Here is a 25319-nt window from a genome sequence, read left to right as displayed (position 1 = left end):
AAATCTACATGTAAAACTTAAAACTATAAACTTTTAGAAGAAAAAATAGGAGAAAATCTTTGTGGCCTTGGGTTAGACAGAGAGCTCTTAGACATGACATAAAAGCACGATCCATAAGAGAAAACTTGATAAATTGGACTTTATCAAAATTTAAAACTTTGTTCTGTGGAAGACACACTTGAGAGAATAAAAAGACAAGTTATAGATTTGGAGAAAATTTGCAAATCACATATCTGACAAAGGACTTATATCCAGAATATATAAAGAACTCTCAGAACTCAACGAACAATCCAATCTAAAATGGACAAAGGACTTCCCTGGTGGTCCAGTGGGTAAGACTCCACGCTCCCAATGCAGGGGGCCTGGTTTCAATCCAGGGATCGGACTGGGGATCCAGGGATCGATTGGTCAACTAGATCCCACATGCATGCCGCAACTAAGAAGCCTGCATGCCACAACTAGGAGCCCGCATGCCGCAGCTAAAAGATCCCGCATGCCACAACTAAGATTCAGTGCAGCCTTAAATAAATAAATAAATACATTTTTTAAATGGACAAAAGACTTAAACAGACCCTTCACCAAACAGGACATATGGATGGCAAATAAGCACATGAAAAGATTGTCAAGGTAGCAGGATACAAGATTAATATACAGAAATATGTTGTATTTCTTTACCCTAACAATGAAATGTCAGAAAGAGAAAGTAAAAAAAAAAAAAAAAAAAAAATGCTGTTGAAAATTGCATCAAAAAAAAACACAAAATACCTAGGAATAAACCTAACCAAGGAGGTGAAAGACTTATACGCAGAGAACTACAAAACATTGATAAAAGAAATCGAAAATCGAAGATGATTCAAAGAAATGTAAAGATATCCTGTGCTCTTGGACTGGAAGAATTAATATAGTTAAAATGACCGTACTACCCAAAGCAATCTACAGATTTAATGTGATCACTATCAAATTACCCATGACATTTTTCACAAAACTATAACATATAATCCTAAAATTTATGTGGAACCACAAAAGACCCTGAATTGCCAAAGCAATCCTGAGGAAAAAGAACAAAGCTGGAGGCATAACCCTTCCAGACTTCAAACGATACTACAAAGCTATAGTAGTCAAAACATCATGGTATTGGCACAAAAACAGACATATGGATCATTGGAATAGAGAGCCCAGAAATAAATCCACACACCTACATCAATTAATCTTTGACAGAGGAGGCAAGGATATACAATGGAGAAAACAGTCTCTTCAGCAAGTGGTGTTGGGAAAGCTGGACGGCCTCATGTAAATCAATGAAGTTAGAACACACCCTCACATCATACACAGAAATAAACTCGAAATGGCTTAAAGACTTAAATATAAGACGTGACACCGTAAAACTCTTAGAAGAGAACATAGGCAAAACATTCTCTGACATAAATTGTAGCAATGGTTTCTTAGGTCAGTCTCCCAAGGCAAAAGAAATAAAAGCAAAAGTAAACAAATGGGACCTAATCAAACTTACAAACTTTTGCACAGCAAAGGAAACCATAAACAAAATGAAAAGACAACCTACAGACTGGGAGAAAATATTTGCAAAATGATGCAACTGACAAGGGCTTAATTTCCAAAACATACAAACACCTCAAATGACTCAATAACAGAGAAGCAACACAATCAAAAAATTGGCAGGAGGGACTTCCCTGGTGGCTCAGTGGTTAAGAATCTGCCTGCCAGGCTTCCCTGGTGGCGCAGTGGTTGAGAATCTGCCTGCCAATGCAGGGGACACGGGTTCGAGCCCTGGTCTGGGAAGATCCCACATGCCGCGGAGCGACTGGGCCCGTGAGCCACACCTACTGAGCCTGTGCGTCTGGAGCCTGTGCTCCGCAACAAGAGAGGCCGCGATAGTGAGAGGCCCGCGCACCACGATGAAGAGTGGCCCCCACTTGCCGCAACTAGAGAAAGCCCTCTCACAGAAACGAAGACCCAACACAGCCATAAATAAATTAATTAATTAATTTAAAAAAAAATAGGCTAAGTTGACAAGCCTTGTTTAAAAAAAAAGAATCTGCCTGCCAATACAAGGGACACGGGTTCGATCCCTGGTCCAGGAAGATCCCACATGCTGCAGAGCAGCTAAGCCCGTGCACCACAACTGCTGAGCCTGTGCTCTAGAGCCTGGGAGCCACAACTACTGAGCCCGTGTGCCACAACTACTGAAGCCCACGCACCTAGAGCCCATGCTCTGCAACAAGAGAAGCTACCACGATGAGAAGCCCGCACACCACAACGAAGAGTAGCCCCCACTCACCGCAACTAGAGAAAGCCCGTGCGCAGCTACAAAGACCCAACACAGCCGTAAATAAATAAATACAATACAATACAATACCAAAAAAAAAAATGGGCAGAAGACCTAAATAAGCATGTCTCCAAAGAAGACATACAGTTGGCCAATAGGCACATGAAAAGATGCTCAACATGGCTAATTATTAGAGAAATGCAAATCGAAACTACAATGAAGTATTACCTCACACCGGTCAGAATGGCCATCATCAAAAGTCTACAAATAAATGCAGGAGCAGGTGTGAAGAAAAGGGAACCCTTGTACACTGTTGGTGGGAATATAAATTGGTGCAGCCACTATGGAAAACAATATGGTGGTTCCTTAAAAAACTAAAAATAGAGTTGCCATGTGATCCAGCAGTCCCACTTCTGGGCATATATCCAGAAAAGATGAAAGCTCTAATTTCAAAAGATATGTGCACCCCAATGTTGATAGCAATACTACTATTTACAATAGCCGAGACATGGAAGCAACCTAAATGTCCATCAGTAGACAAATGGATAAAGAAGATGTGTGATACATATATATACACACACACACACACACACACACACACACACACACACACACACACACTGGAATATTACTCAGCAATAAGAATGAAATAATGCCATTTGCAGCAACATGGATGAACCTAGAGATTATCATACTAAGTGTGCGTGAGTCAGGCAAAGAAAGACAAATACATGATATCACTTACATGTGGAATCTAAAAATGATACAAATGAACTTATTTACAGCACAGAAACAGACTCACAGACTTAGAAAACAAACTTATGGTTACCAAAGGGGAAGGGGAGGAGGGATAAATTGGGAGTACGGTATTAACAGAGGTACGCCACTATATATAAACTAGATAAACAACAGAGATTTACTGTGTAGCACAGGGAACTATATTCAATATCTTGTAATAACCTATAATGGAAAAGAATTGGAAAAAAAAGAATATAGATGTATACATATATATGTATTGTATAACCAAATTACTGTACACCTGAAACTAACACAATATTGTAAATCAACAATACTTGAGTTAAAAAAAAGAAAAAAAGATGTTCAGCATCATTAGCCATTAGGGAAGTGCATGTTAAAATCACAATGAGTTACCACTGCACACCTATTAGAACAGCTACATTTTTTTTTTTTTTTTTTTTTTTTTTTTTTTATGGCTGTGTTGGGTCTTCGTTTCTGTGTGAGGGCTTTCTCTAGTTGCGGCAAGTGGGGGCCACTCTTAATCGCGGTGCGCAGGCCTCTCATTATCGCGGCCTCTTTTGTTGCGGAGCACAGGTTCCAGACGCGAAGGCTCAGTAATTGTGGCTCACGGGCCTAGTTGCTCCGCGGCATGTGGGATCTTCCCAGACCAGGGCTCGAACCCGCGTCCCCTGCATTGGCAGGCAGATTCTCAACCACTGCGCCACCAGGGAAGCCCGAGAACAGCTACATATTTTTTTAATGACAGTACCAGGTGCTGGAGAGGCGACAAAGCAACTGGAACACTCATACATTACCAGTGGGAATGCAGAATGGTACAACCACTTTGGAGAACAGTTTCTTAAAAAGCCAAACATACTCTTACCATGTGACCCAATAATCCCACTCCTGGCTGTTTGCCCAAAAGAAATAAAAACTCATGTTTACATAGAAACCTGTACACAAATGCTTATAGCAGCTCTGTTCATAATTGCCAAAAACTAAAAGCAGCTCAGATATCTTTCATCAAATGAATGGATAAACTGGTACATCTATGCAATGAAATTCTACTCAGCCATGAAAAGGAATGACCACTGATACACACAAAAACTTGATTGATCGCAAAGATATGCTGAAAGAAGCCAGTCTCAAAAGGTTATATGAGGTATAATTTCATGTATATGACATTAGGGGTGGAGAGAAGGTGTGACTCAGAGGAGCAGTGCCAAGGTGTTTTGTGGGGTGATGGAACTATTCTGTATCACCTGGTAGAATGGATTGTGGTAATGGTTACATGAATTTATGCCTGTGCTAAAACTCCAGGAGCTATTCACAAAAAGGAGTCAATTTTACCACATATTAATTTTTAAATGTAAAAGAAAGCCAGCAAGAATATGCAAAAATTATATGGTAAATGTGAGGATTGATCCTTTCCTTACAAAGATTTGGTTCATTTGGTCTAGGTTACAGCACTCAGAGAGGGCGAGGCAGGGGGCCGAGGAGCGGAGCCACAAGCTGCAGCAGGAGCTCGGCGGGAGGAGCAGCGCTCTGCAGCAGCAGCTCTCCCAGCTGCACGAGCAGTGGTAGGAGCCCTGGCGGCAGCAGGTGGCTGAGCGGTGCGGGAAGGACTGCGAAGGCCCTCTCCCAATTGGGGCAGACAGTGTCCCAGTGTCCACTTCAGAGGTGGCCCCTGCAAGGCTAGGATTCAGATGAGAGACGAGATGTCTATTCCCTGTTTCACGAATGAGAAAAACGATTGCAGGGGGTTCAGTGTAGTCCCCAGGGCTACTCAGCTGGTGAGAAGGGCATCAGGATTTAGCTGCAGTTCACTTCCTACCCCTCTGTAGCTTTCTCTTTGCCCCCAACCCCCCAATATCCTCCATTGTCAGCTGGCTCTGGGTTGGAAAAAGCAGGATAAATGTTGCAGAATAAATGTCTCTTTTCCTCAGGTCTCCATCTCAGTAGAGGGTTCTGTGTGTGTGACCCCAAGTGTTAGAGCTCTTTTCCTCCCTCTCCATTCGCCTAACTGTCAAGTGTGTGCCTGTGCCTGCTTTCCGTGACATGTTCCTGGTCTTTCCTATGGAGGTGCAGGTGGCCCTGCGGGAGAGGGAACCTTATTTCCATGCTTCGTTGAAAGGTCTAGATGCTCACGTGGCAATTCACATTCCTGTGAATCCCCCATTTCTTGAGTGGTGGCCTGGGTTGTGGATTGTGGACGTCCATGAAAATCTCTCATTGAGACTAACTCAAGTTCATTTTGTGAAAACAGCTCAAGTCTAGAGAAAGAGCTGAAATCAGAAAAAGAGCAAAGACAGGCTCTTCAGCGAGAATTACAGCATGAGAAAGACACTTCCTCTCTACTCCGAGCAGAGCTACAGCAAGTAGAAGGATTAAAAAAGGTAAGGCAGACTGTCTTGGGGAGAAAAAGAGCTTCTAGCATCTCCAGAAACTCCTGCTCAGGAGCCTCCCATTGGGCAAGTGAGCCACACGCACGACTCATGAATCCGCAGCTGCAGGGCCAGTCCCCACTGTGTGCCAGCCGGCTCCGGGCCTGGGACACTGTTCCCACATCTGCTCTAGGAGGAAAAGGCAAAGACACATCATAATTCAGTGAGCAAACCAGAGAGACTCGGTAATGAGGACAGTGATGAGAGTAAAACAGGAAAATGTCCCCACACTGGCGTGGCGGGTGGCCTGGGAAGAGAGTGACAGTTAAGCAGACGATTGAATGCTGAACAAGGGCCAGCCATGCAGAGCCACCAGGAAGTGTGAGGGTCTGTCGCAGCAAAGGAGCAGAAGGAAGGGCTGTGTGGCTGAGGTGTGATAGCAGAGGAAGGAGGGCTTGAACGGAGGCCTCAGGCAGCCTTCCTGCACCACACCTTCCCTGGAGGAGGATCCCTGCAGCGGGGGCAGTTCGCAGACCTAGATTTTGTCTTGTTGAGCACGGTAATGGGCACCGCTGCAATCTGAGAGAAAGGCCCTTTGATTTCCATTGGAAAGTACCTAGAGCCCCTCATGGGAGAGCCTGCTAGGCCCAGTGTGGGGATTGCTAGGGAGGGGAGAGCTTCCTCAAGAGCCACTCCGGCTCAGAGGTGGGAGGAGAGGACTTCTAGAAAGTTCTGCTGCATGATGGAACATGCCCCCTTTACTTCAGAATACTTTGATCTAAGATTTGAATTACACACACCCCTGCAAAAGAAACAAAACAATGTGTCTAACATCACTGGGAAGCCTCAGCATGCCCTTGTGAGCCTGTGTTAATAGGCTCTGGAGCACAGGGCCCAGGAGCGGCTAAGGGGGCACTGCCACCACTCAGGCCTAAGCCCTGCTGCTGCCCTGGGGTCAGCCCTGAAAACCCAAGTTACTTTTCTGGGTCTTCGTCTCTGCCCTTGCCAGCCTGTGTCCTCAAGGCGTGCTGGCCCCAGATTACAAACAGTCATCAGCATCATCCCCAGCGAGTTTCACTCCATGGCTCGGGGCCCCCAGAAGGGCTTGCCACTCTCGGAGCCATGAAAGAGATCCCAGATCTTGGCCTTCATCAGCCTTGCTCATTCATTCTCAGGAAATTTTGACCAGCCCTTTCCGAAAAACAGTTTATTCCTAAACTAGCTTGCCCTGATGCCAATCTGTCTTTTCATAGAAACTCAGATAGACAAAGCCTTTTTTGCACCGTGAGGGTCTGTTTTGAACGTTTCTTGCCCCATGTCACTGTGTGCACTGCAGAGCCACTCCTGAAGCGCTCACCTTCCAGTTGCCCATTCTGGTGAAACATGAGGGAACCCATGAAATAACCCTGTCTTGAAGAAGGTTAATACAACAAAACTGTTTCTTGCTCTTGAAAAACATTCCAGGGACTTCCCTGGCGGTCCAGTGATTAAGACTTGGCGCTTCCACTGCAGGGGGCACAGGTTCGATCCCTGATCCGGGAACGAAGACCCTGCATGCCTTGTGGCGTGGCCAAAAAAAAAACACAACAGAAAAAAAAAAAAACAAAAAACATTCCAACCTGCTTGTCACTATTATTACTAAACCTTAAAAAAAAAAAAAAAACGACTTTCAAGTCTGTGTCAAGCACCTGGTTTGTTCATTTTAGGAGCTGCGGGAGCTCCAGGACGAGAAGACAGAGTTACAGAAGGTTTGTGACGAGCAGGAACAAGCCCTCCAGGAAATGGGTCTGCACCTCAGCCAGTAAGAACCCCACTCCCTTTGTCTGCCGCCTCCATTAGGGCCACTAGGCCTCCCTCCCCCTGGAGAGTCACACCAGCCTGCCCACTGCATCACTCAAGCCCCAAACCTGTGTCCTCTTGTCAGAGGAGGGAAGACCAGTCGGGGAGGCCTGCCAGCTATTCAAGGGTGACCCCCACCACCAAACCCAGGAAGTCAGGCCCCAGGGACACAGCACCGGTTTGGGTTAATTAATTCATCAAGAATATCCTTTGCTAGTGACTGGAACCCTCATGTTCACAAACTTAGTATCTGTGTCCCAAGGGAACAAGGTGGGTGATGAGAGGGTTGTGTGTTTGGCTCCAGAGGGAGGACTATGGCTTGAGAATGTAAGCCTGCCACAGTGCAAGTATGGTGACCGCTGAACCTCTCTTGAGACTGGATACTCACATCTAGCAGAGTCTGTCTGTCTGTCTCCAATGGGTGATGCTGAAGGAGTGCAGACCCTGCTGGTCTGTCTCCCCTTCGACTTGACAGCTGTCCTTCCTGGTGTGCCAGTCCTGCCAGGTTGCTCTGGACAGTCTGATAGGTCACACTGCAGATTGTGGAACTTGCCCGTTTGTGTGATGATTGCATTTTTTTTTTTTTTTTAACATATTTTCCTGGATCACAAAGAGTAAGTCCTGGAGTTTCTCAAATTATCTTTTATTTATTTTTTATTTATTTATTTATTTATTTATTTATTTATTTATGGCTGTGTTGGGTCTTCGTTTCTGTGCGAGGGCTTTCTCTAGTTGTGGCAAGCGGAGGCCACTCTTCATCGCGGTGCGCAGGCCTCTCACTATCGCGGCCTCTCCTGTTGCGGAGCACAGGCTCCAGACGCGCAGGCTCAGCAATTGTGGCTCACGGGCCCAGTCGCTCCGCGGCATGTGGGATCTTCCCAGACCAGGGCTCAAACCCGTGTCCCCTGCATTGGCAGGCAGACTCCCAACCACTGCGCCATCAGGGAAGCCCCTGATGATTGCATTTTTAAACCCAGTGTGTAGCTTTTTCTCTTCGAGTCAGGACTCTTGGTTGCCAGTGACAGATATCCAACTCACACTGGCTTGCTTAACCAAAAAAAAGTCATCAGGAATCAGTCTCTACCTCTAGCCCTGTCTGTCACTTACCTCACAGGTGGGTCTGGCCCCCACGGGGGCAGTGTGGCACCCAGCAGGGCTGTCTGTCAGAGAAGCGAAAGTTCCTCTTTCCCCATCACTCACACAGAGACCCCAGGTTGACTCACTGCTCCCACCTGAGTCCTGATGCAGGCACAGTGAGCAGCACAGCCCGGGCCCAGGCCCAGTGCAGAAGACACTGTGACCAGAAAAGGTCCAGAGATGGGAACTAACGTGAGGATAAACCAGAAACACACTAAAGTAGTCCACACATGTGCACAACCTTAGGATTCTTCTGTCTGGAAAATTGGAAGGTTTCAAGCAGTGCTCTGGGCTGGCCCACAAAAGTATGAAGAAAAACAAGAAAGGAAAATGTTATGACTCTGGTGGGAATGTGGTCTTTTCAGTAGTTTGACGTGAAGATGCTGCCCATTCGCCATCCTCTCCCACTCACCATATCTTTCTAGATCAGCTCAGGGCTGCTGGTCCCTTGTGCTCTGAGGGCTGCCTGCCACCTCTCAGGCCAAGTGCCCTGTGCTGCTGCCCCCACCGTGGGGAGAGCTCCTGGAGAGTGGGCAAGGCCAGGCGTCAACCCCACACTCAGAGCACAGGCCAGCTCTGAGGGCGTCCCTGAGACTAATGAGAACCAGATGTGGAGGCTGGCGTGGTGCTGGCTTCTTGGATTTGCAGTGGTGTTTAGACAGACGGATAGGGAGGTGTCCTCGGGGTGCCCTCCCTGCTTCTCAGGTGGCTAGCCCCACCTTTTCTCCTGCCTGTCCTCTTCATGTTGGACAGACAGCAAACAGAGTCAGAGACACACTCCTTCCTAGTAGGCCACAGGCCTCAGAAAAGCGGACAGGCTCTGGTCTTGAAAACGCACCCCTGCACTTGGCAGCCTCCCAGCACTGCTGCCTGACCCAGCTTCAGAATGTCCTTCACAGCCGGGTTGTGTAGGTGTTGCCATGTCAGGGATACATACCACGGCAAGGCTGGCGCTTTCTCCCCTCCTCCCTTCTTTTTGCAAGCCAACACCAGATGACAGAGAAGCCTGTTCTCAGATGCCTCCACCAACTACAGGCACAGCCGCCCAGTTTATCTTGGGAACATCTGGATTCTTTTCAAATTGTATTTCCCAGGAAAGTTCTTATATGTTGAGGCTGCCATCTTGACCTTGTCCATCCCAGGCAGCCTCTGGCCCTATCAGCCCACTGGCCTATTTCTGCAGCCAGTCAGGGGACGGAAGGAGCACCTCCAAGCATTCCTGAAGGCCACAGGGTTTTTTCTTTTAAAGGCCTTGATGTTTGGTTTCCTAATCCTTCCCTAGAAGTCTAGCCTGTGTCTCAGAGGCCTGCCTCTCTGGCACTTAGATTAGGCTAATCCAGTGGCACTTTAGGCTAATCTCAGCTTTTAAAAAAAGGCTTTGACAAATACATATGTTTCGTTTTATCTGGTTTAATTCTTCCAGTTTAGACAATGTTCAGTCCTGTCTTTTATGTGGAGAACTAAGGAATTATTCTTGCACTAACAAGAATGGAACAAGGGGACTTCCCTGGTGGCGCAGTTGTTAGGACTCCCAATGCCGGGAGCCCAGGTTCGATCCCTGGTCAATGAACTAGATCCAGTATGCATGCCGCAACTAAGAGTTCGCATGCCACAACTAAGGACCCTGCGAGCTGCAACTAAGGAGCCCACATGCTGCAACTAAGATCCGGTGCAACCAAATAAATAAATAAATATTTTAAAAAAGAATGGAACAAGAACAAACAATCATGCCCCCTGAGCCTGGCCATTCTAGACAGAGCAGGCAGCAGGAAAGGGGCTGGTGAGAGGCCTACAGATTCAGGTTCCTGCCATGGGGGAGCCCACGCCTGATACGGGAGCTCCCCCCTCCCCCACCCCGACTTAAAGCACATGTCACACTCAGGAATAGTTGCCCAGAGAAGCCAGAAACATGGGCTTTTATGAGATAATTCTCAATTTTTAAAAGCTTGCAACTATTTCAAAGTCTTTTTAAATCCTTGCCAATTCAACAGTTTGTTATTAGGCCAGATTCGGTCCACAGGCTCAGCCTCAGACTGCACCAGACATGAGCCAATACAGTGAGATGACTCTGGGATTATAAAAAGGTGGAAAGAAATAATTTTACAAGAACTCATGTTATCACACTCCTCTCTTACAAGTCTTGTTGACTTCACAAAGCCAAAAAGTTTTTGTGGGTTTACTTCGAGTTTGAAAGCCCCTCTAGTGAGGCTATGAATCTCTCTCTTTCTCGCTCTCTTTTTTTTTTAAGGTCAAAGCTGAAGATGGAAGACATCAAAGAAGTAAATAAGGCACTGAAGGTACTGGATTATTAATGTTATTAACATAAGAATCACTACTCGTAGCTATTAGTCAGCTCGTGCTAATATCCTAGTGTGCTCTTAGGTTTTCTCACAAAAATCAGGTGAGAATGTGTGGTTGATTGGTGGTTATTGTCACTTATTTACAGATAAGAAAATGCTGCTCAGAGCCATGTAACTTGGCTGAGATGACGATGCTGCAAGTGGCAGGGCCCAAGCTGGAACCGAGGTCCTCTGGTTCTGGTTTCTCTGCTGTCAGCTGTAGTTTGACATTAGGCCTAGATCATAGGTGCCCTAATGAAGGAAATGAAAAGTGACAGAAAGAGATCCAGGTGTTTTTTTTTTTTAATAGTGAGAGTAAGACCTTTCCCTCCAGGTGAGGGGCCAGAGGCCACACTGGCCCACTAAAGTGCCCTGTGCCATTTCTGGGAACCACTTAAGCCCTGAGCTGGGCCAAGTTTCTGGACCATTTTGGGGAGGGCAGAGTGGCACACACAGCTTAAGGAGAGCAGGAACATGTGGTCCAGGTGACCTCGTGCAGTACCGAGCTGGCCTGCTGGGGCTGAGAGAGTGGAGAGGAGGGGGCAGGAGCTCCTAGCCTTCAGCCTCAGCTCTGCTGTGGCAGCACTGCACAGACACCCTCTTCACAAGGCACCCTCCAGCGTATGCTAGAGCAGAGATCCTAATGTCTCTGACTACCAGGGCACCTCAGGTCAGAAGCAGCAAATTGTCACAGCAACTAACAGCAGCCTGGACTTGTAGTTCACATCAGTTTACTGTATCCTCCCTTGTAGACTGAAAGCTCCTTGGATGTCATTGCTGTGAGCTGTTTATCTTTGTATCCCCTGCACTGCACAGAAGTGTTTGCACAAAATGTCAGCTGACAGTGCCAGAGGGAGGATAAAAATCATAAAATGGGACTCTAGAGCTGCGTGGAACTAGTGGACTCAAGGTTGAAAGCCCTGGGTGCGGTGCTGCAGCTCCCAATCATAAGGTCTCTCTGTGTCATCAGGAAAGTGATGGCCAACAAAAGCCAAGGAGCCATGAAAGTACACAGGGCCCTTGACCCCTGACCACCTCAGTCCCTGAGGCTGAATAAATCGCATATCCTAGTTTTCCCTTAGAAAGACCTCCAAAAAGGCATCTCCCTAAGCCTCAGTTGGCTCCTGGGCAGAATGGAGACATCTGCCTCCCACGATGCCCTGAGGACTGGGGGCTCAGCGTGTTGTGGAGAAGGGCTTCCTGTCTCCACAGCACGTTGCCTTCTGTCTCACAGTGGGGACTGTTGTCACGGATTTTCTAGTCTGGCTGACAGGGTTTGCCCTTCTTCCTCCTGCCAGTTCAGGAGGCACTTTGGATAATGTCTCAGCCAGGGTTGGAGTTAACCAGATCCTGATTCTGGTTACCTCAGCCACAGGGCATTTATTGAAACAGGGTGGGTGAGTCTCAGGTTAACGGAAGGCTGGAGAATCTGGTTTGAGGACTGGGGGCAACCTGTAGAGAACAGGAAGCCAGAGGGCAGGCAGGCTGCAGCACATGAGCTCCAACTGTGGTCAGGGTGGGGGACAGTCCTGTGAGGCCACTTCTAGTGGAGAAGAGGCAGTCCCGCAAAAGCAAACCAGGTGTTATTAGGAAGGGACAGTGGATGCTGGGTTGAAGGATGAACACAGCTAAAGGTTCATCGGGAGCCAAGCCGTAAAGTGGGATTCTGTGGTGTTCTTTCCTCCTCAGGGCCATACTTGGCTGAAAGACGATGAAGCCACACACTGTAAGCAGTGTGAAAAGGAGTTTTCCATTTCCCGGAGAAAGGTATGTGGGGCAGCCCTCCACTCGCTCGCCCAGGGGCTGAGTTCGTGCCCTGCCTGGGCTCTCCTTCCTCTGGTTCTGGAAAAGGCCTGTGGGACTAGGCCCACTGCATTGTGTTCATGCTCACTGGTCTGCTGGCCCATGCAGACGACCTTCCAGCCTGCCCCCTTTCAGGGACCCCAGCCAGTAAGTTACAGGCCTTGTCTCCATCACAGTCCTCTCAATGATTTGGGAGTTGGGGCCGCTTGTTTGCAGAAATGGTCTTAAGTGTGTACATCAACTGAAAATTCTTTGGGAGCAATAGGACCAAAATCTAAGTTAGGCAAAAACAATCTATGGGGAACCTATGGGCAATAAGTCTCAGGACAGTCATCCAGGTGGCACCAAAAGGTAACTGGCAATCTGGGCAGGGCACTTGCCCCGGGTGAATGCCTGTGTAGCCTGCCTTCAGGTTCCAGGAACAGAAGGTCTTGGGCCCAGCCTTTGGTCCAGGGTTGACAGGGCCTTTATTGACCAGTGGGGCAGGATATAGATCTCACACAAAATAGAGAGCCTTCACTAAGGCTCCCAACACTGAATGGCCCAGTTCAAGGTCCATTGTCTAGCCTGACTGGGGGAGTGGGGGGCAGTTGGCAGAAGTGATGTATAGAACCTGGAAGAGCAGGGGACACACAGGTCCTTGTCTTGGTGTCTGCCATGTGCTCAAGGTTCATGGCAGCCCTGTTTACAAAAGCAAGATGCCCTTCTCAGGAGGGGCTGGCTAAAGAAACCTTGGGTCACCACCATGGAATGTAGCAATTGCAGAGAATGAACCCGGGGCTCTTTAAGTAGCACAGACTACCAACTCAGTTAAGAGCTGTCAAGTCCAATAAAACACAAAGAAAAAGAACCTTAACTCACCCCTCCAAAACTCCATGGATTTTACAGGAACATAAATGTAGAAACAAGAGGTCTACAAGAACCCCTTCCAAATTGGTACATGCCTCACTGATACATGAGGGAGGGATTTTAAAGCATTAAACTTTTAAAGCTTGATAAACTAGAGCGGGTGTGCAGACCCAGGTGGCTCAGCGTGTTCTGAGCGTGAGCTCTTTTCCATCCTCTAGCACCACTGCCGAAACTGTGGCCACATCTTCTGCAACACGTGCTCCAGTAATGAGCTGGCCCTGCCCTCCTACCCCAAACCAGTACGTGTGTGCGACAGCTGCCACACCCTGCTGCTTCAGCGCTGCTCCTCCTCCACTGGCTCCTAAGGTGGGGGCATCAGCAGGGCCAGCTTTCTGGACCAGTTGCCAGCCTGTCTTCATGGGCGTGGGCGGCCTCAGAGCAGTGCCAAACTCTTTGGGTCTCGAGGTGGCCAGGGGCTTGGGAGGTTAGTTTCCCAAGAGAACAAGATCCTCGCCTGGGCTGCTGGCACTCTGGAACACAGCACGCGGGACCAGAAGCTGCGCTCCTCTCATTTCCAAATTGTATGGATTCAGCTCCTCTGGATTGAAATTCTTCTCCCTTGACACCACTGGCTTTGGTTCAGATATAACTTCATGATTTTGCTATTGTCATTTTTCAGTTTCCAAAGAATTAACCTATTTTGCAGCAGACCCACTAGTGTAGCAAGTAATCAATTCCCTTCCCTCCCCGCCACCCCAGCATGCTTTCCCTGCTTCACAGTCGAGAAATCTGCTATTTCACACCCTTGTGAATATCCATCATTAGCCCTGCAATAAAATCATTTATTTTTCATAGTCAAGAAATTTGCTGTTTCACACTCTTGTGAATACCCATCATTAGCCCTGCAATAAAATCATTTATTTTTCATTCTGGTGCAGAAAATGAAGGAGCTGTGTCAGCTTCACAGGATGCCCAGAGCAACCCCCATTTCAGGACTAGAGGCCCTTGGTGAGGGCGGCTGCATTCAAGGTGAAGACCTGAGCCTGCTGTGTTCTGGGGTGCAGGCTGCTCTGCCCAGTTGAGCCAAGGACAAGTTGGGCTGTTAAGTCCAACAAGCACAGAGAAAGTACCTGTCACCAAAGCCCAAAAGTTGTTCCCTTATATGTTTGGGTTGGCCAGAAAGTTCGCTCAGGTTTTTCCTAACATCTTACAGAAAAACACTAATCTGTATGGCCAGCCTCCAAAACTGCCCAGCTCCAAGCTGCATTCATTCCAAACTGCAGATTTACACAAGGTTCCAAAGAACCACAATGTTTCTAGAGTTCTTTCAAGTTTCTAATTCTAGTCCCTTTTCTTCCTCCAATAAGGCATGTTTTTCAACAAAGATGTTCCTTGTGAAAAACTAGAGGACCAGGGGAAAGAACTCTCCTTGTGTCCAATTCCCCAGACATGGAGTAACTCAGTAAGATCTCAGGGGCAGCAGCTGAACACCAATGTTCAACAGTGCCTCCCCAGAAAATTATCAAGTACAACACTTCTGTATCCCCAACCCAACTGAAGGTATGCACCCAGCCTTCAGAGAGCGTGTGGCAGGGCAGGCAGACAGCAGGGCCCTTCATGCATACCTTCCACAATGCTGCCATCTACAGTCTGTAAATTAACAACTATCATTCCAAGCAATTTTTCAGACTATACTCACCATACTCACCTCACCCAAGAGGAAACCTTCAGCAGTCACAGCAAGTAAAAATGTACACATGTGGCTTCAAACAGCACAAGCCTATATTCACAGCTCCGATTCTTAATTCTAACCTCAGTACAGCGAACTTTTTCTATTAGAGGGATGATGAATGAGTGGCAATTCCCAAACTAGTGTTAAGTATCTGAAGGGAATCCTAGAACTACACTTGTAAGAACTGCTTACTACTTTCTTAGCAAATGTCATTGAGTTCTTACCTACGATAATGGTTTCAATTACTGATTTAAACGAATCATTTGTTCTCCTAAAGTACAACTTGGTATTCTACTTCAGAAGCTTTGTAAATAAATGGAATAATGTCACTCTTAAGTAGATTTGATCTTGAGGAATGAGGCAAAAATAAAGGTTGAAACGTCAATGTGAAAGTCCTCTATGAGCTAGCTCCTTCTAGAAGATACCCCATATAAGCAAAATTCGAAAGATGCCACCAGACTAGGAAGGGCAGCTCTAGTCAGCCACCCCTTGCCTCTGGCACTTCCTCAGCCATGCTCAAAGGCTTCCATGGACATGCATAGCATGCAGTGAGGAGACTTCTGCCTCCCCCTTGGCTTTGTGCAAGTGCTTAGCAAGTCAAAGGCAATTCAGATCAGATCCTGTGCAGCCAGGCCAGACATACAAGCCCTTCCACGGGGCCCCAGAGCTACATTTACCTTCAGTTGCACTGGAGGGAAGAGAGATCTGAAGACATCTACAAAACGGCCACAACTGCCGAGCCTGTCTGCCACAGCCAGAGACGTGGGCCACTGTTCACCTATGCCCCAGGCAGGAATAGATCACCAAGAAACAGTCCACATGACACTGAAGCACAGACAAGACAAAGTGCAGTTTTTAAAAGGAAGATTTATTCAACAAGTTTCACTTAGCGCAATACACCTAAAAGGAAAATCACAATACAATGAAAAGATTTAAATCAAGGCCTCAGAATTTCATACGAACACCAAGACCAAAATCCTAAAGTATTGGTATTGCGTCTCAAATTTTCCCCATTAACTTAAAAAAAAGCTTAAACTTACGTGCCATAAAGGTTATTAAATGAAACTAGAATTAACAAACATGCCAAATGTTTCACTTTTAATTGTAGACACAGCTATATTGAGTTTTACAAAAAAGCATGTCTTTCAACAATGCATCCAACAGTGTTCAATGTAATGTGGTGTAAGCAACATTTAACATAATTCAACTGCTTTAACCTAAATACACCTACTGCTTAAGTACATCCTACAATATAACTAACGTGAGAAAAGCTGAAAATTATTTAACAGTAATAGTTTACTCAACCTAGTTACATCCTAAATGAATGTTTGTGTTCAAAAATACTGAACCTTAAGTCTTTAAAACAATCCTGATTTCCACTTAGAGTAAGCATAAATCACAAGCTTGTATTGCAAAACTGTTAAAACTTAAGTTTTGTTTTTCTTTTAAAAAATGTTGACCAAGAGTCAGTGATCAGGATCAATTACATTCCCCATCCACCACTCATACTGGACATGCTAGACATCCCTCCCATTCCGTTCACTCCCATAGATGCTCGGCTTCCACTATTGTAGTAGCTGCTGTTCACTGCTCCTTGGCTGCCTGCAAAGAGATCAATTTGACAAGTCAGGATAAGTATCAGATTATCAGTCAACTAAAATATAGCATTCCAAGAAAAAGTTTAAAAAGTATACGAGTACAAATGGCTGCTGTCCAAGTGGCGAGAAGCATGTTTGGGAAAAGGGACTCCCGACGCCAAACAAATCTCAATAAACCCCTTTTCTCTGCAGTACCAACTTGCCAGACTCTTGTGCTACCATTTAATTGGATGCTTCAGGATCAACGTGGAAAATTAAGTTTAAAGGAAAACTAGTGTTTTTCAAAAATTGCAAAATTACTTCATGTTGTTTTTAAAGCTAAACAAAGCATTTAAAAAAAAAAAATTTACCATAAACATTCACAATGTGTCCATCGAATGGCATGTATGAATAGGGAGCACAGGGGCAATCTCTTGCTTTTCCTATTCATGACGGGCAGGAAGTGAGACGACGAAGTTGGACTAAAGGCAACTCACTGTGCCCAAAATGGCAGCCTCCATGGAGTTAAATCAGAGCCATTGACTGCTATAGAAAGTGTTACTACAACATATCAGTATTTGCTATTGGGAATTTAAATTATACTTTTTGAGAAAATATTTACCTATGCAATGTTTGATTGAAAATCACTGGAGTTTTCCTGTAAAACTTGGTCTGCAAAAGGATTTTGTAGGGTAAGACTATAATACCAAAATCACCATTCTTTAGACCAACTGAAAAAATTAATTAATAAAACCAATCCTAGGTTAACTGACTAGTAAATACGGTCCTAAACCCAACCACCATTCTATTATTTAAAATTCTCCCTCCATCTAAAATGGATTTATTGCTAACAAAAAGACAGAAAAAGTGAACAATTTTATTTAATGTTTTAACAAATGGAGGCAGATGTTTTCTGGCTCGACATTTATTCAAAGTTGCAATAATGACTATTTTGAATTCATAGAATACTTCCCCCTCCCAATGATTGATTCTGAAAGTTAAGCTATTTGAACAGTTATATTAGGATCAAGAGCATACATTTAATAACCCAATTTCACCATAAAGGAGCCTGAATATTCCCAACTAAAGAAACCTGCCTGAAACTTACTCAAGTATATAAAAAAACACACTTACCATATCCACTCATGCTGCTCTGGCCACCATAGCCGCCTCCATAACCACCACTCAGCTGCTGGCTGGCTGGGCCGCCATAACTGGACTGGTTTGCTGTTAAGTTAAGAGAACATTAGAACCTTGTTCCTTATGTAATGTGGTACCTGGTGGTACCGGGCTTGTAATTCTAAATCTATTATTTTCCAGTCTTGATCTTACATCACTATATATAACCCTCTGTGCCTCCTTCTGCCTATTGTCTATGACCAGACTACCTTTCTATCCATCATTTGAGCTAGTCAAACAGTTATAAACCACAAGGCCAACAGCATACACATCAGCAGGACTGAATCCACGTTTCCGTAAGTAGAGGCATTTTGACAAGACCTTATGAAAATGCTTAACTGGATTTAGTGGGATTTTCCCCCATAATTCAATATATTAAGGGTAGGTCAATACACAGGTATCACTAAACACCTGATTATGCCCCAAAATTTATTTTGATCCTGTGCTTTTTGCTAAATATTACTTTTAGATTTATACTTCATACTTATACAATTCAACTAGTTTCTTTCTGTAGTCCCCTCCCCCAAAAGTACTTCAAACTAATTTGTTATCTAACAGTTTAACTCACAAGGATTTAAGGCACACATACTATTCAAATCAAAACTTTTCTTTGCCTAAATTATGCTAAACTCCTTATATATAAATTAACTTAACTTATATAATTGACTTATATAGATATAAATGTTTTGGTTTTTAAAAAAACTAACGATATTTACACAAGCCCATGCCTCCCATCATTTGGCTACCATAAGCACCACCGCTTGCTCCTGCTGTAGAATTCAAGAAGAGTTCTACATATCTGTGTTCTGAAATGAGAGAAAAGGCATACAAGGTTAGCTTAAAAAAAGACACTAAAGTGATATTTACACAAACCCATGCCTCCTAGCATTTGGCTACCGTAAGCACCACCGCTTGCTCCTGCTGTAGAATTCAAGAAGAGTTCTACATATCTGTGTTCTGAAATGAGAAAAAAAAAGTTGAAAATGTTTGTTGGTGAAATAAAAGGATAAGCACTTTTAGTTCTTTTAAGTAGATCTGTGAACTATAAATACTTTTAGTAAAAAAAAAAAAAATTCTAGCTGCTTCTTTCAGCTGATTTACTTCATGCAAGTTTCAAAAAGCAATCTTAAACATTCATCTAAATTGCTTTAAGTTTCTCCATCAAGCATATACCTCAGTCAGTGTTCTTATCACAAATTCTTTTTAATCATACTAACTTTAAAAATCCTCCCACTTTTTAAATATCCCATAGAACCCTATTATTGGATTACAGATTTTTCTCATCCTTACTATTCCTTTATCATAATCATTAGTCACACAACTACCTATAAAGAGACCTGAAGATCCTTAAATCACACTTACGCATATTTGCTTTGTCTTTTGACATAGCTGCCACAGCATCTTCATGAGTTGCAAACTCGACATCTGCTTCACCAGTTACTCTGCCATCGGGACCAATTTCAATATGTACTCTCACAGGGTTGAGTGGTGAAAAAAACTAAATATAAGGTATTTCAGAGAATCAAGTCAAATATTGTTACAGAAAACAAAATTTTAACATGCTGCTTCACTTAAGTAGAATAAGAACCATGTTTTTACTGTTATACTGAAATATAAAACTTATGAATTTATCCTACACTTACATTATAAATGTCGTTCTCAGTAGCTCTGTAAGGTAATCCCCGCATGTGTACACAGTGTCCTGTTGTGCTCTGGAAAGTAGAGCCACCATCCCCGTATCTGTGATCTGACATTCCTGAAAAACAATAATTGAGGTCTAAATGAACAAGAGTTAAGTATCCCTCAGATGAGAAATTCAATTCTTACCTTACCTCTTCCAAATCTATCTGACCCAAATCCATAGCCATCATTATAGCCATTATAATCATCATAGCCTCCATAACCTGAAAGGCAAGAAGTACAATCACTAAATGAAAAGTCACATAAAGAACAGACCTCGTAACACCTGCGCAATACACATACCTCCACCATAAGCACCACGCCTCATCCTTTCAAAGCCAGCTCCTCTTCCAATGCTGTTATACCCTCTGCCAGCCCCAGGTCTGTCATAGGGACCTGGCCGCTGCATGGCCATAAGTTTTCGTGGTGGATCATAGTGAGTTCTAACTTCAGCTCGACTGCTCTTAAAGATTTCGATATACCTAAAGCATTGTTCATGAGGAAAGGGAGTGGGGAAGGGAGAGAAAACATTAGTTCATTTCATACAGGTATTCAGTTACACAAGAAAACAATGTAGTCATAGCCATGAAACTGACTAATATTTAAAGCCAGATTTCTTATATTTGTATAGGCAATGACCAGAAATTCACTCAATTTTAAGATTTAATGTAAACTTTATAGAAAAAAAATTCACTCCTCTGAGGCAGAGAGCCCAACCTTAGGGGTAGAGAGGAGTACTGTAAATAAATGTCTTAGGAGGGAAAGAATTCCACTCAACTTTCAACATTTCATGTCTTAAATCCATTGGCATCATGTATAGCAAGTGAGCTAAAAAGCCAGTCTCCACCAACAGTCTAGCCCACACTACACATTTCCTTCTGCCAATAAATACCCCAGCCTATGCTTTTAGTAGGAATCAGCATAGGTAAGCGCATGCTTCAATGAAAAATAGTCACAAGCAAAGAGAATAAAACCTTTTGTGACAATTTCTTGAAAGCTATGCTTATTAATACATATGCAGAAAACATTTATACAGCAAGAAAGTTTGTTGCATTTCAACTTTAAAAACAAGATCAGAAAGTATCACATTTTCTTATGGTAATATTAATTTACTAGGTGGAATTATTACAGCTAAAGCCAGGTTTGCATTAACATTTTTAAAACCATAGTCTCTCAACTCCAGTGACTGAGGTTAATGAGGAATCCTACAAAATTGTAAAGCAGACCAAATTAACTGGGGACAATTTCAAAACCTAAAATTTAATCTGAAAGCACTATGGGACTTTGACATAGGAAAAGTTTGAAAACTGTGGCAAAACATCAAATAATTGGGACTAGGAATCAGATTTTCTTCCTTGATTCTAAGCAGAGAGAATATGGATTTAATTGTTTACCATAAGAAAAGTGACAAATCCAACCAACCATCCATCCCCACCTGTGCCCTATTCTTTCCTTGTGTTTCTTTAGAGCCTTTTCAGCTATTTCCTGTGAAGCAAACTGCACGAAGGCCTCCCCCGTACTCCTCCCCTGGAAGTCCACCGGCAATGTTATCCCATTTGGCACGATTTCCAACCCTTCAACCCAAGGACAAATAACCCCAGTAGGGGGGCAATATTAACATCACAAGCCCAGAAATGATTCTTCTTATAGCTTTAAATACACCAGAATTTTAACTTTAGGTGAACGGTATGCTTTCAACAAGTACTCTTTAAAAATTCATTGCAGTAATATGAAGTTCCATTATAACAAACTATTAAGTCAATTCTTAACACACCCCATGACATGGTATGTAAGAAAAAACTTGCTGAACACAGGATGCATTAAGAATTCAACAATTAAGAACACTCATTTATCTATGCAACTTAATGTTGAAAATTATACAAGAATTTAACAAATTTTCAAGCATTAAAGACAACAGTTTTACTAAATTCAAGATACACCTGTTACCTCATTTCATATTGCAATGTTTTAAAGTTAGTGGAACTTCAGTTTTAAGAAATTACATATTTAAACATTTAATATACAAATTGAAACATTGTTTAGTCATATAATTGACAAACATACAATCTAAACTTTCAACAAACAACTGATCTAACACAGCACAATCATGCACTCTTATGCTCTAATAGTAGTAAGATTCACTTCTGGAAATTCCGTCTATGAAAAATCCTTTCCGTGGAAACATTCCCAAGCTTACAAAAAGGACTTAAAGCACTTTCCTAGAAGATATGAAATTATGTTCATATTTAACGATGTTGACAGATAGCATTCAATTCTCACCAATTTAGACAAAAACAATAAAAACAGACTTGATTGCAAAAATTCTGGCAAAATATTAGGACTTGATATGTATCTAGTTAAGTCAAGATTTTAACACATACTACACTAAACCATGAAAGGATTTCTTGTTCTTAATTCCAGTTTATCACATGAATATTAAGCAACAGTATTTAAAATATATGCTCTAACATTCTGCTAAACATTCAAATACTTTAGGCCCAAAACAATTTCAAAACACTTTCTGTACTTCAGATACTAAGACTACATTCAACCTACACTTATATTAGACTGACTTTCAGTAAGTTTAATTCCCTGGCTAAACCAATTGTTTCCGTAAGTTTTTTTTGTATAAACAGAATGAGATGATTAGAGAATTTCTGGTCCCATGACCCAGTGTCTCTTACAATATAGACACTTGCCATAAATTACAACAACCTAACATACTAATCTAATGTTAAGGGATCTTACCTTTAACTTGAAGTACTTAGCTGTACAGCAATGTGAGGAAAGTAGTTAAGTTGTTGAGGACAATCCTCAAAGATCTACTCTGAACTACAATACTAAATATAGGCAGTTAGCATTTTGGAAGTACTTAATTAATCCACCTTTAAGATGGGCTTAAATTATTTGAAGGTCTCCAGGAAGAAGAAAACATTAATTCATCTGCATATACTCACAACCTGTTTAAATATCTAAGCTAATCAACTTAAGGTCTATTCAATCACATGTTGCCAGAGGCTAGCCAGAACTCACTGCTCAGCAACAAACAGGACTACATACCTGAGAAGAACTGAACAATTTCTTCCTTGCTACATCCAAAGGGGAGTCCTCTAAGCCGTACAAAGCCATCATTGGCCGTGTCAGGACTATTTGGACCAGTATGCTTCAACACCCAATCCATTTCAACGTTGTTTGACTTGAATACTGAAAGAGGTGCTTAGAATTAGTCAACTTTGGAAAGTTAGAAAACCAAGTTCAGACTTCCTGGGTCTTTAGATAATCTAGGTAGAGCTGCCATAAACTCTTAGATGACCATTTCCATGCGGTCAAATACCTAAAATTCAGAAGGGGTAAGATAGATTTCTATTTGTTTAATGTTTTATTTACTGTTACTAGGGCAATGTAAATCAAACCTTCAACATATCTGTGTCCCATAGTTTCTCTGTCTTTTTTCAGGGCCAATTTGACTTCATCTTCTGATTCAAGTTCAACAAAAGCCTCGCCACTCGGTCTGCCTTCTCTGGTGTAGATGAAACGAATACCTTGAGCCCCATTTTGAATTTTGCAGTCTGGAAAGAAAACAACCGTTAATACAGAATTTAAAACTAAAAACCACCTCTGGGTGATGAAATGCCTATACACACCCCCACTACAAAGCAGACATTTGCAAAGCCTAAAATGAGCAAGGTATTACTAACGCCTAGGGTGTCTCTTTCAGTAATTAAGCAGTTTTCCTCTCATGACCAAACTTTCTTATTCCCTAGATATATTCCCAATCCATCAAGAAAATCCAGTATTCAAAGCACTTTCTTAATGAAGTTATCTCCAAGTCCTCACTATTCAAGTGTCCATTAATCATCCTTTTGATAACGCCTCAGTAAACTTTTAACTCTGGACCTTGTGATTTTATGGCATTTTCTGAATAAACGTAGTTTCGAGTTTTGATTTGGGGTATCTGACAGTTTTACCTTACTAGCAGCAACATTACAATTTCTTGCTCGAATCCGAATTGCAGGGCCAATACTCACCTGAAAGGGGATCAATGTTACCAAGCTAAAATGCTCCAAGTTGCACAGCTGAAGCCAAACCCAGTCTTGCCCACTGCAAGGTGGCTTCCAGTGTACTTGGTTCTTGTTTTACAGGTCGTTTTCCGTTACACATGCTAAATTCAGATAGTAAGTCAATACTACAAATATCCTTCCAAAACCTGTAAATTTCTCCCAAATGTATCTTTCAATCTAATCTTACACTAATAATGAGAACAAGGACATTTGGCAGACATTATTCAGGAAACCTACATACTGGGGAAAAAACTACATAGGCAAGAAAACTTTCCTGGGCTTCAGTGTCCTCAACTGTAAAGTGAGCCAGATCAAGAACTATGAAAAAGAGCTCTTCAGTTACAAAATCTTGATTAAGGAAATTAAGAAATGACATTTTATCTTTCCAAAGCAGAATGCCCCTTTTCAAATAAACGCCAAAACTGGAAAGGTGTTATATTTGTTCAGCTGCTGGGCAAAGTTCTCAAGATTGAAGGGGAAATCCCATCTTTCCCCATTTATCCTTTCTAAAAGACATCCACAGAATAACTAGTACTTAAAGAAAAAAAAAAATTCCGCCAGAGAGGCCGCATTCCCCCAAGAGGGCCGGGCGGGCGGGGCTTTCGCAATTTCCATTGCGTAACAGCGGCCGGCCGGGCGCGAGCAGGACAGCGGGAACCGCTGCCGCCCGCGCCCCACCAGGGGGCGCCCTGGGCTCGGCTCACCCCCCACCCCCCACCCCGCCGCCTCCCCGTCCGCCCTGCAGCCCGGGCTGAACTCCCGCCTCCGCTTCAGACTCACCAGAAAAAAACCGCTGCACTTCGTCGGCCGAGCAAGACCAAGGCAAGCCCCGGACCTTCACCACGAATCCCTCGCCGCCTTCGGTGCCCAACATCATCGTCTCTTACGGAGTCCTGGCGTCGAAACAGCCTGCAAGACGAAGATGAGGATCAGACCTAAGAAATGTTAAAATTAATTAGCCCTCCAATCTCGAAACGCCCTGCCGGCCCGCGGCGCCTCCGTATAGGTCGACCCCGTGCGGACGTTCCGACCCAGACGACTCCAACACCGAACGCCCAGTTGGCCAGCGGCCGGGTCCCCGAAGCCGCTCTGCGCACCAGGTACCAGTGCCCCAAGCCGAGGGGGCACCCGGCCTAGCGCCAGCGTGGACGCAAGGAAATGGCGGCGACCGCTTCCGCTCCGCCTCCTCAGACATCTCACACAATAGAGTCGGCGCGGCCTGCAGGCCTCAGCGGCCCTGCCACGACTCGGCGAACCATTCCTGGTGTCTAACGGTACCCCGCACCTTGCTAAAGCCCCCGCAGCCTCTACAGAGACCTTGGGACAAGCAATCCTCGCAAAACTGGCATCGTCGGGGGCCGGTAGGTGGTAAATACGGAACACCAAACACTCACCTGCAAACACAACTTCGGCGCGGCTGAGAAGAAATGGCTAGTGGGCGCCTGCGCAACCTAAATAAGGCCCTTTGAACAAGCTCTGCGCACGCGCAGCTAGGTGCCCGCACCGCCCCCTTGCGTCACACAGAGCTCGGGCGCATGCGTAATATTATGAGCCGGCCCACCTCCCGCCAGTAAATTATTAGACGCATGCGTATTTGGGTCAGCCCCGCCCACCTCCTTAAACCCGCCGGGCTTTTTTGCGCCTGCGCCTTACCGCAATTATGCGAGCCTCAGCGGTTTGAGTTCCATGCGCATGCGTCTTCCTTCAAACCGTTCGC

The 25319-nt window shown here is 44.2% G+C and overlaps 2 protein-coding genes across 16 annotated transcripts in view; one reads left to right on the top strand and one right to left on the bottom strand.

Moving 5' to 3' along the window:
- The window catches only part of RUFY1 (RUN and FYVE domain containing 1), a 57370-nt gene extending 43113 nt beyond the window's left edge, over positions 1-14257 (top strand). For 3 of the 4 annotated variants that reach the window (XM_061190080.1, XM_061190079.1, XM_061190081.1), the window contains 6 exons: positions 4483-4602; positions 5289-5418; positions 7113-7207; positions 10631-10679; positions 12411-12488; positions 13592-14257. In XM_061190080.1, the coding sequence (XP_061046063.1) occupies positions 4483-4602; positions 5289-5418; positions 7113-7207; positions 10631-10679; positions 12411-12488; positions 13592-13738 (619 nt within the window). In that variant the 3' untranslated portion in view covers positions 13739-14257. Of the gene's footprint in view, positions 1-4482; positions 4603-5288; positions 5419-7112; positions 7208-10630; positions 10680-12410; positions 12765-13591 lie in introns of those variants that run through there. The other variant, XM_061190078.1, reaches the window with a different exon arrangement.
- A 1695-nt stretch (positions 14258-15952) lies between these two features.
- On the bottom strand, positions 15953-25095 carry HNRNPH1 (heterogeneous nuclear ribonucleoprotein H1). 12 transcript variants are annotated; one of them, XM_061190074.1, is made up of 14 exons: positions 24997-25095; positions 24383-24511; positions 22955-23110; positions 22602-22745; positions 20977-21115; positions 19845-20023; positions 19694-19765; positions 19505-19638; positions 19224-19359; positions 18759-18818; positions 18608-18667; positions 17817-17909; positions 17305-17354; positions 16619-16707 (listed from the first exon to the last, which is right to left on the bottom strand). In XM_061190074.1, exons 2-13 carry the CDS (start codon positions 24477-24479, stop codon positions 17305-17307), a joined length of 1320 nt encoding a protein of 439 aa, XP_061046057.1. In that variant the 5' UTR covers positions 24480-24511; positions 24997-25095; the 3' UTR covers positions 16619-16707. The 12 variants fall into 12 exon arrangements, with proteins under 12 accessions (XP_061046052.1, XP_061046049.1, XP_061046051.1 ...); XM_061190071.1 differs by having other exon boundaries at positions 18578-18667; positions 24997-25094; XM_061190073.1 differs by having other exon boundaries at positions 18578-18667; positions 19505-19617; positions 24997-25094.
- Between the last annotated feature and the right edge of the window lie 224 nt (positions 25096-25319).

This window comes from Eubalaena glacialis, chromosome 4, assembly GCF_028564815.1.
Source record: "Eubalaena glacialis isolate mEubGla1 chromosome 4, mEubGla1.1.hap2.+ XY, whole genome shotgun sequence".
NCBI classification, from domain to species: Eukaryota; Metazoa; Chordata; class Mammalia; order Artiodactyla; family Balaenidae; genus Eubalaena; species Eubalaena glacialis.
This window is presented reverse-complemented; position numbering and strand designations above follow the sequence as displayed.

Excerpts from the sequence above, each read along its gene's own strand:
- HNRNPH1 (XM_061190066.1), bottom strand. The coding sequence starts at position 24,479 with ATGATGTTGGGCACCGAAGGCGGCGAGGGATTCGTGGTGAAGGTCCGG. Across the intron at positions 20,024-20,976 it reads AAGGAAAGAATAGGGCACAG|GTATATCGAAATCTTTAAGA; the intron begins GTGGGGATGGAT and ends ACAATGCTTTAG. Across the intron at positions 18,668-18,758 it reads AGCAAGCGGTGGTGCTTACG|AACACAGATATGTAGAACTC; the intron begins GTAGCCAAATGC and ends CTCTCATTTCAG.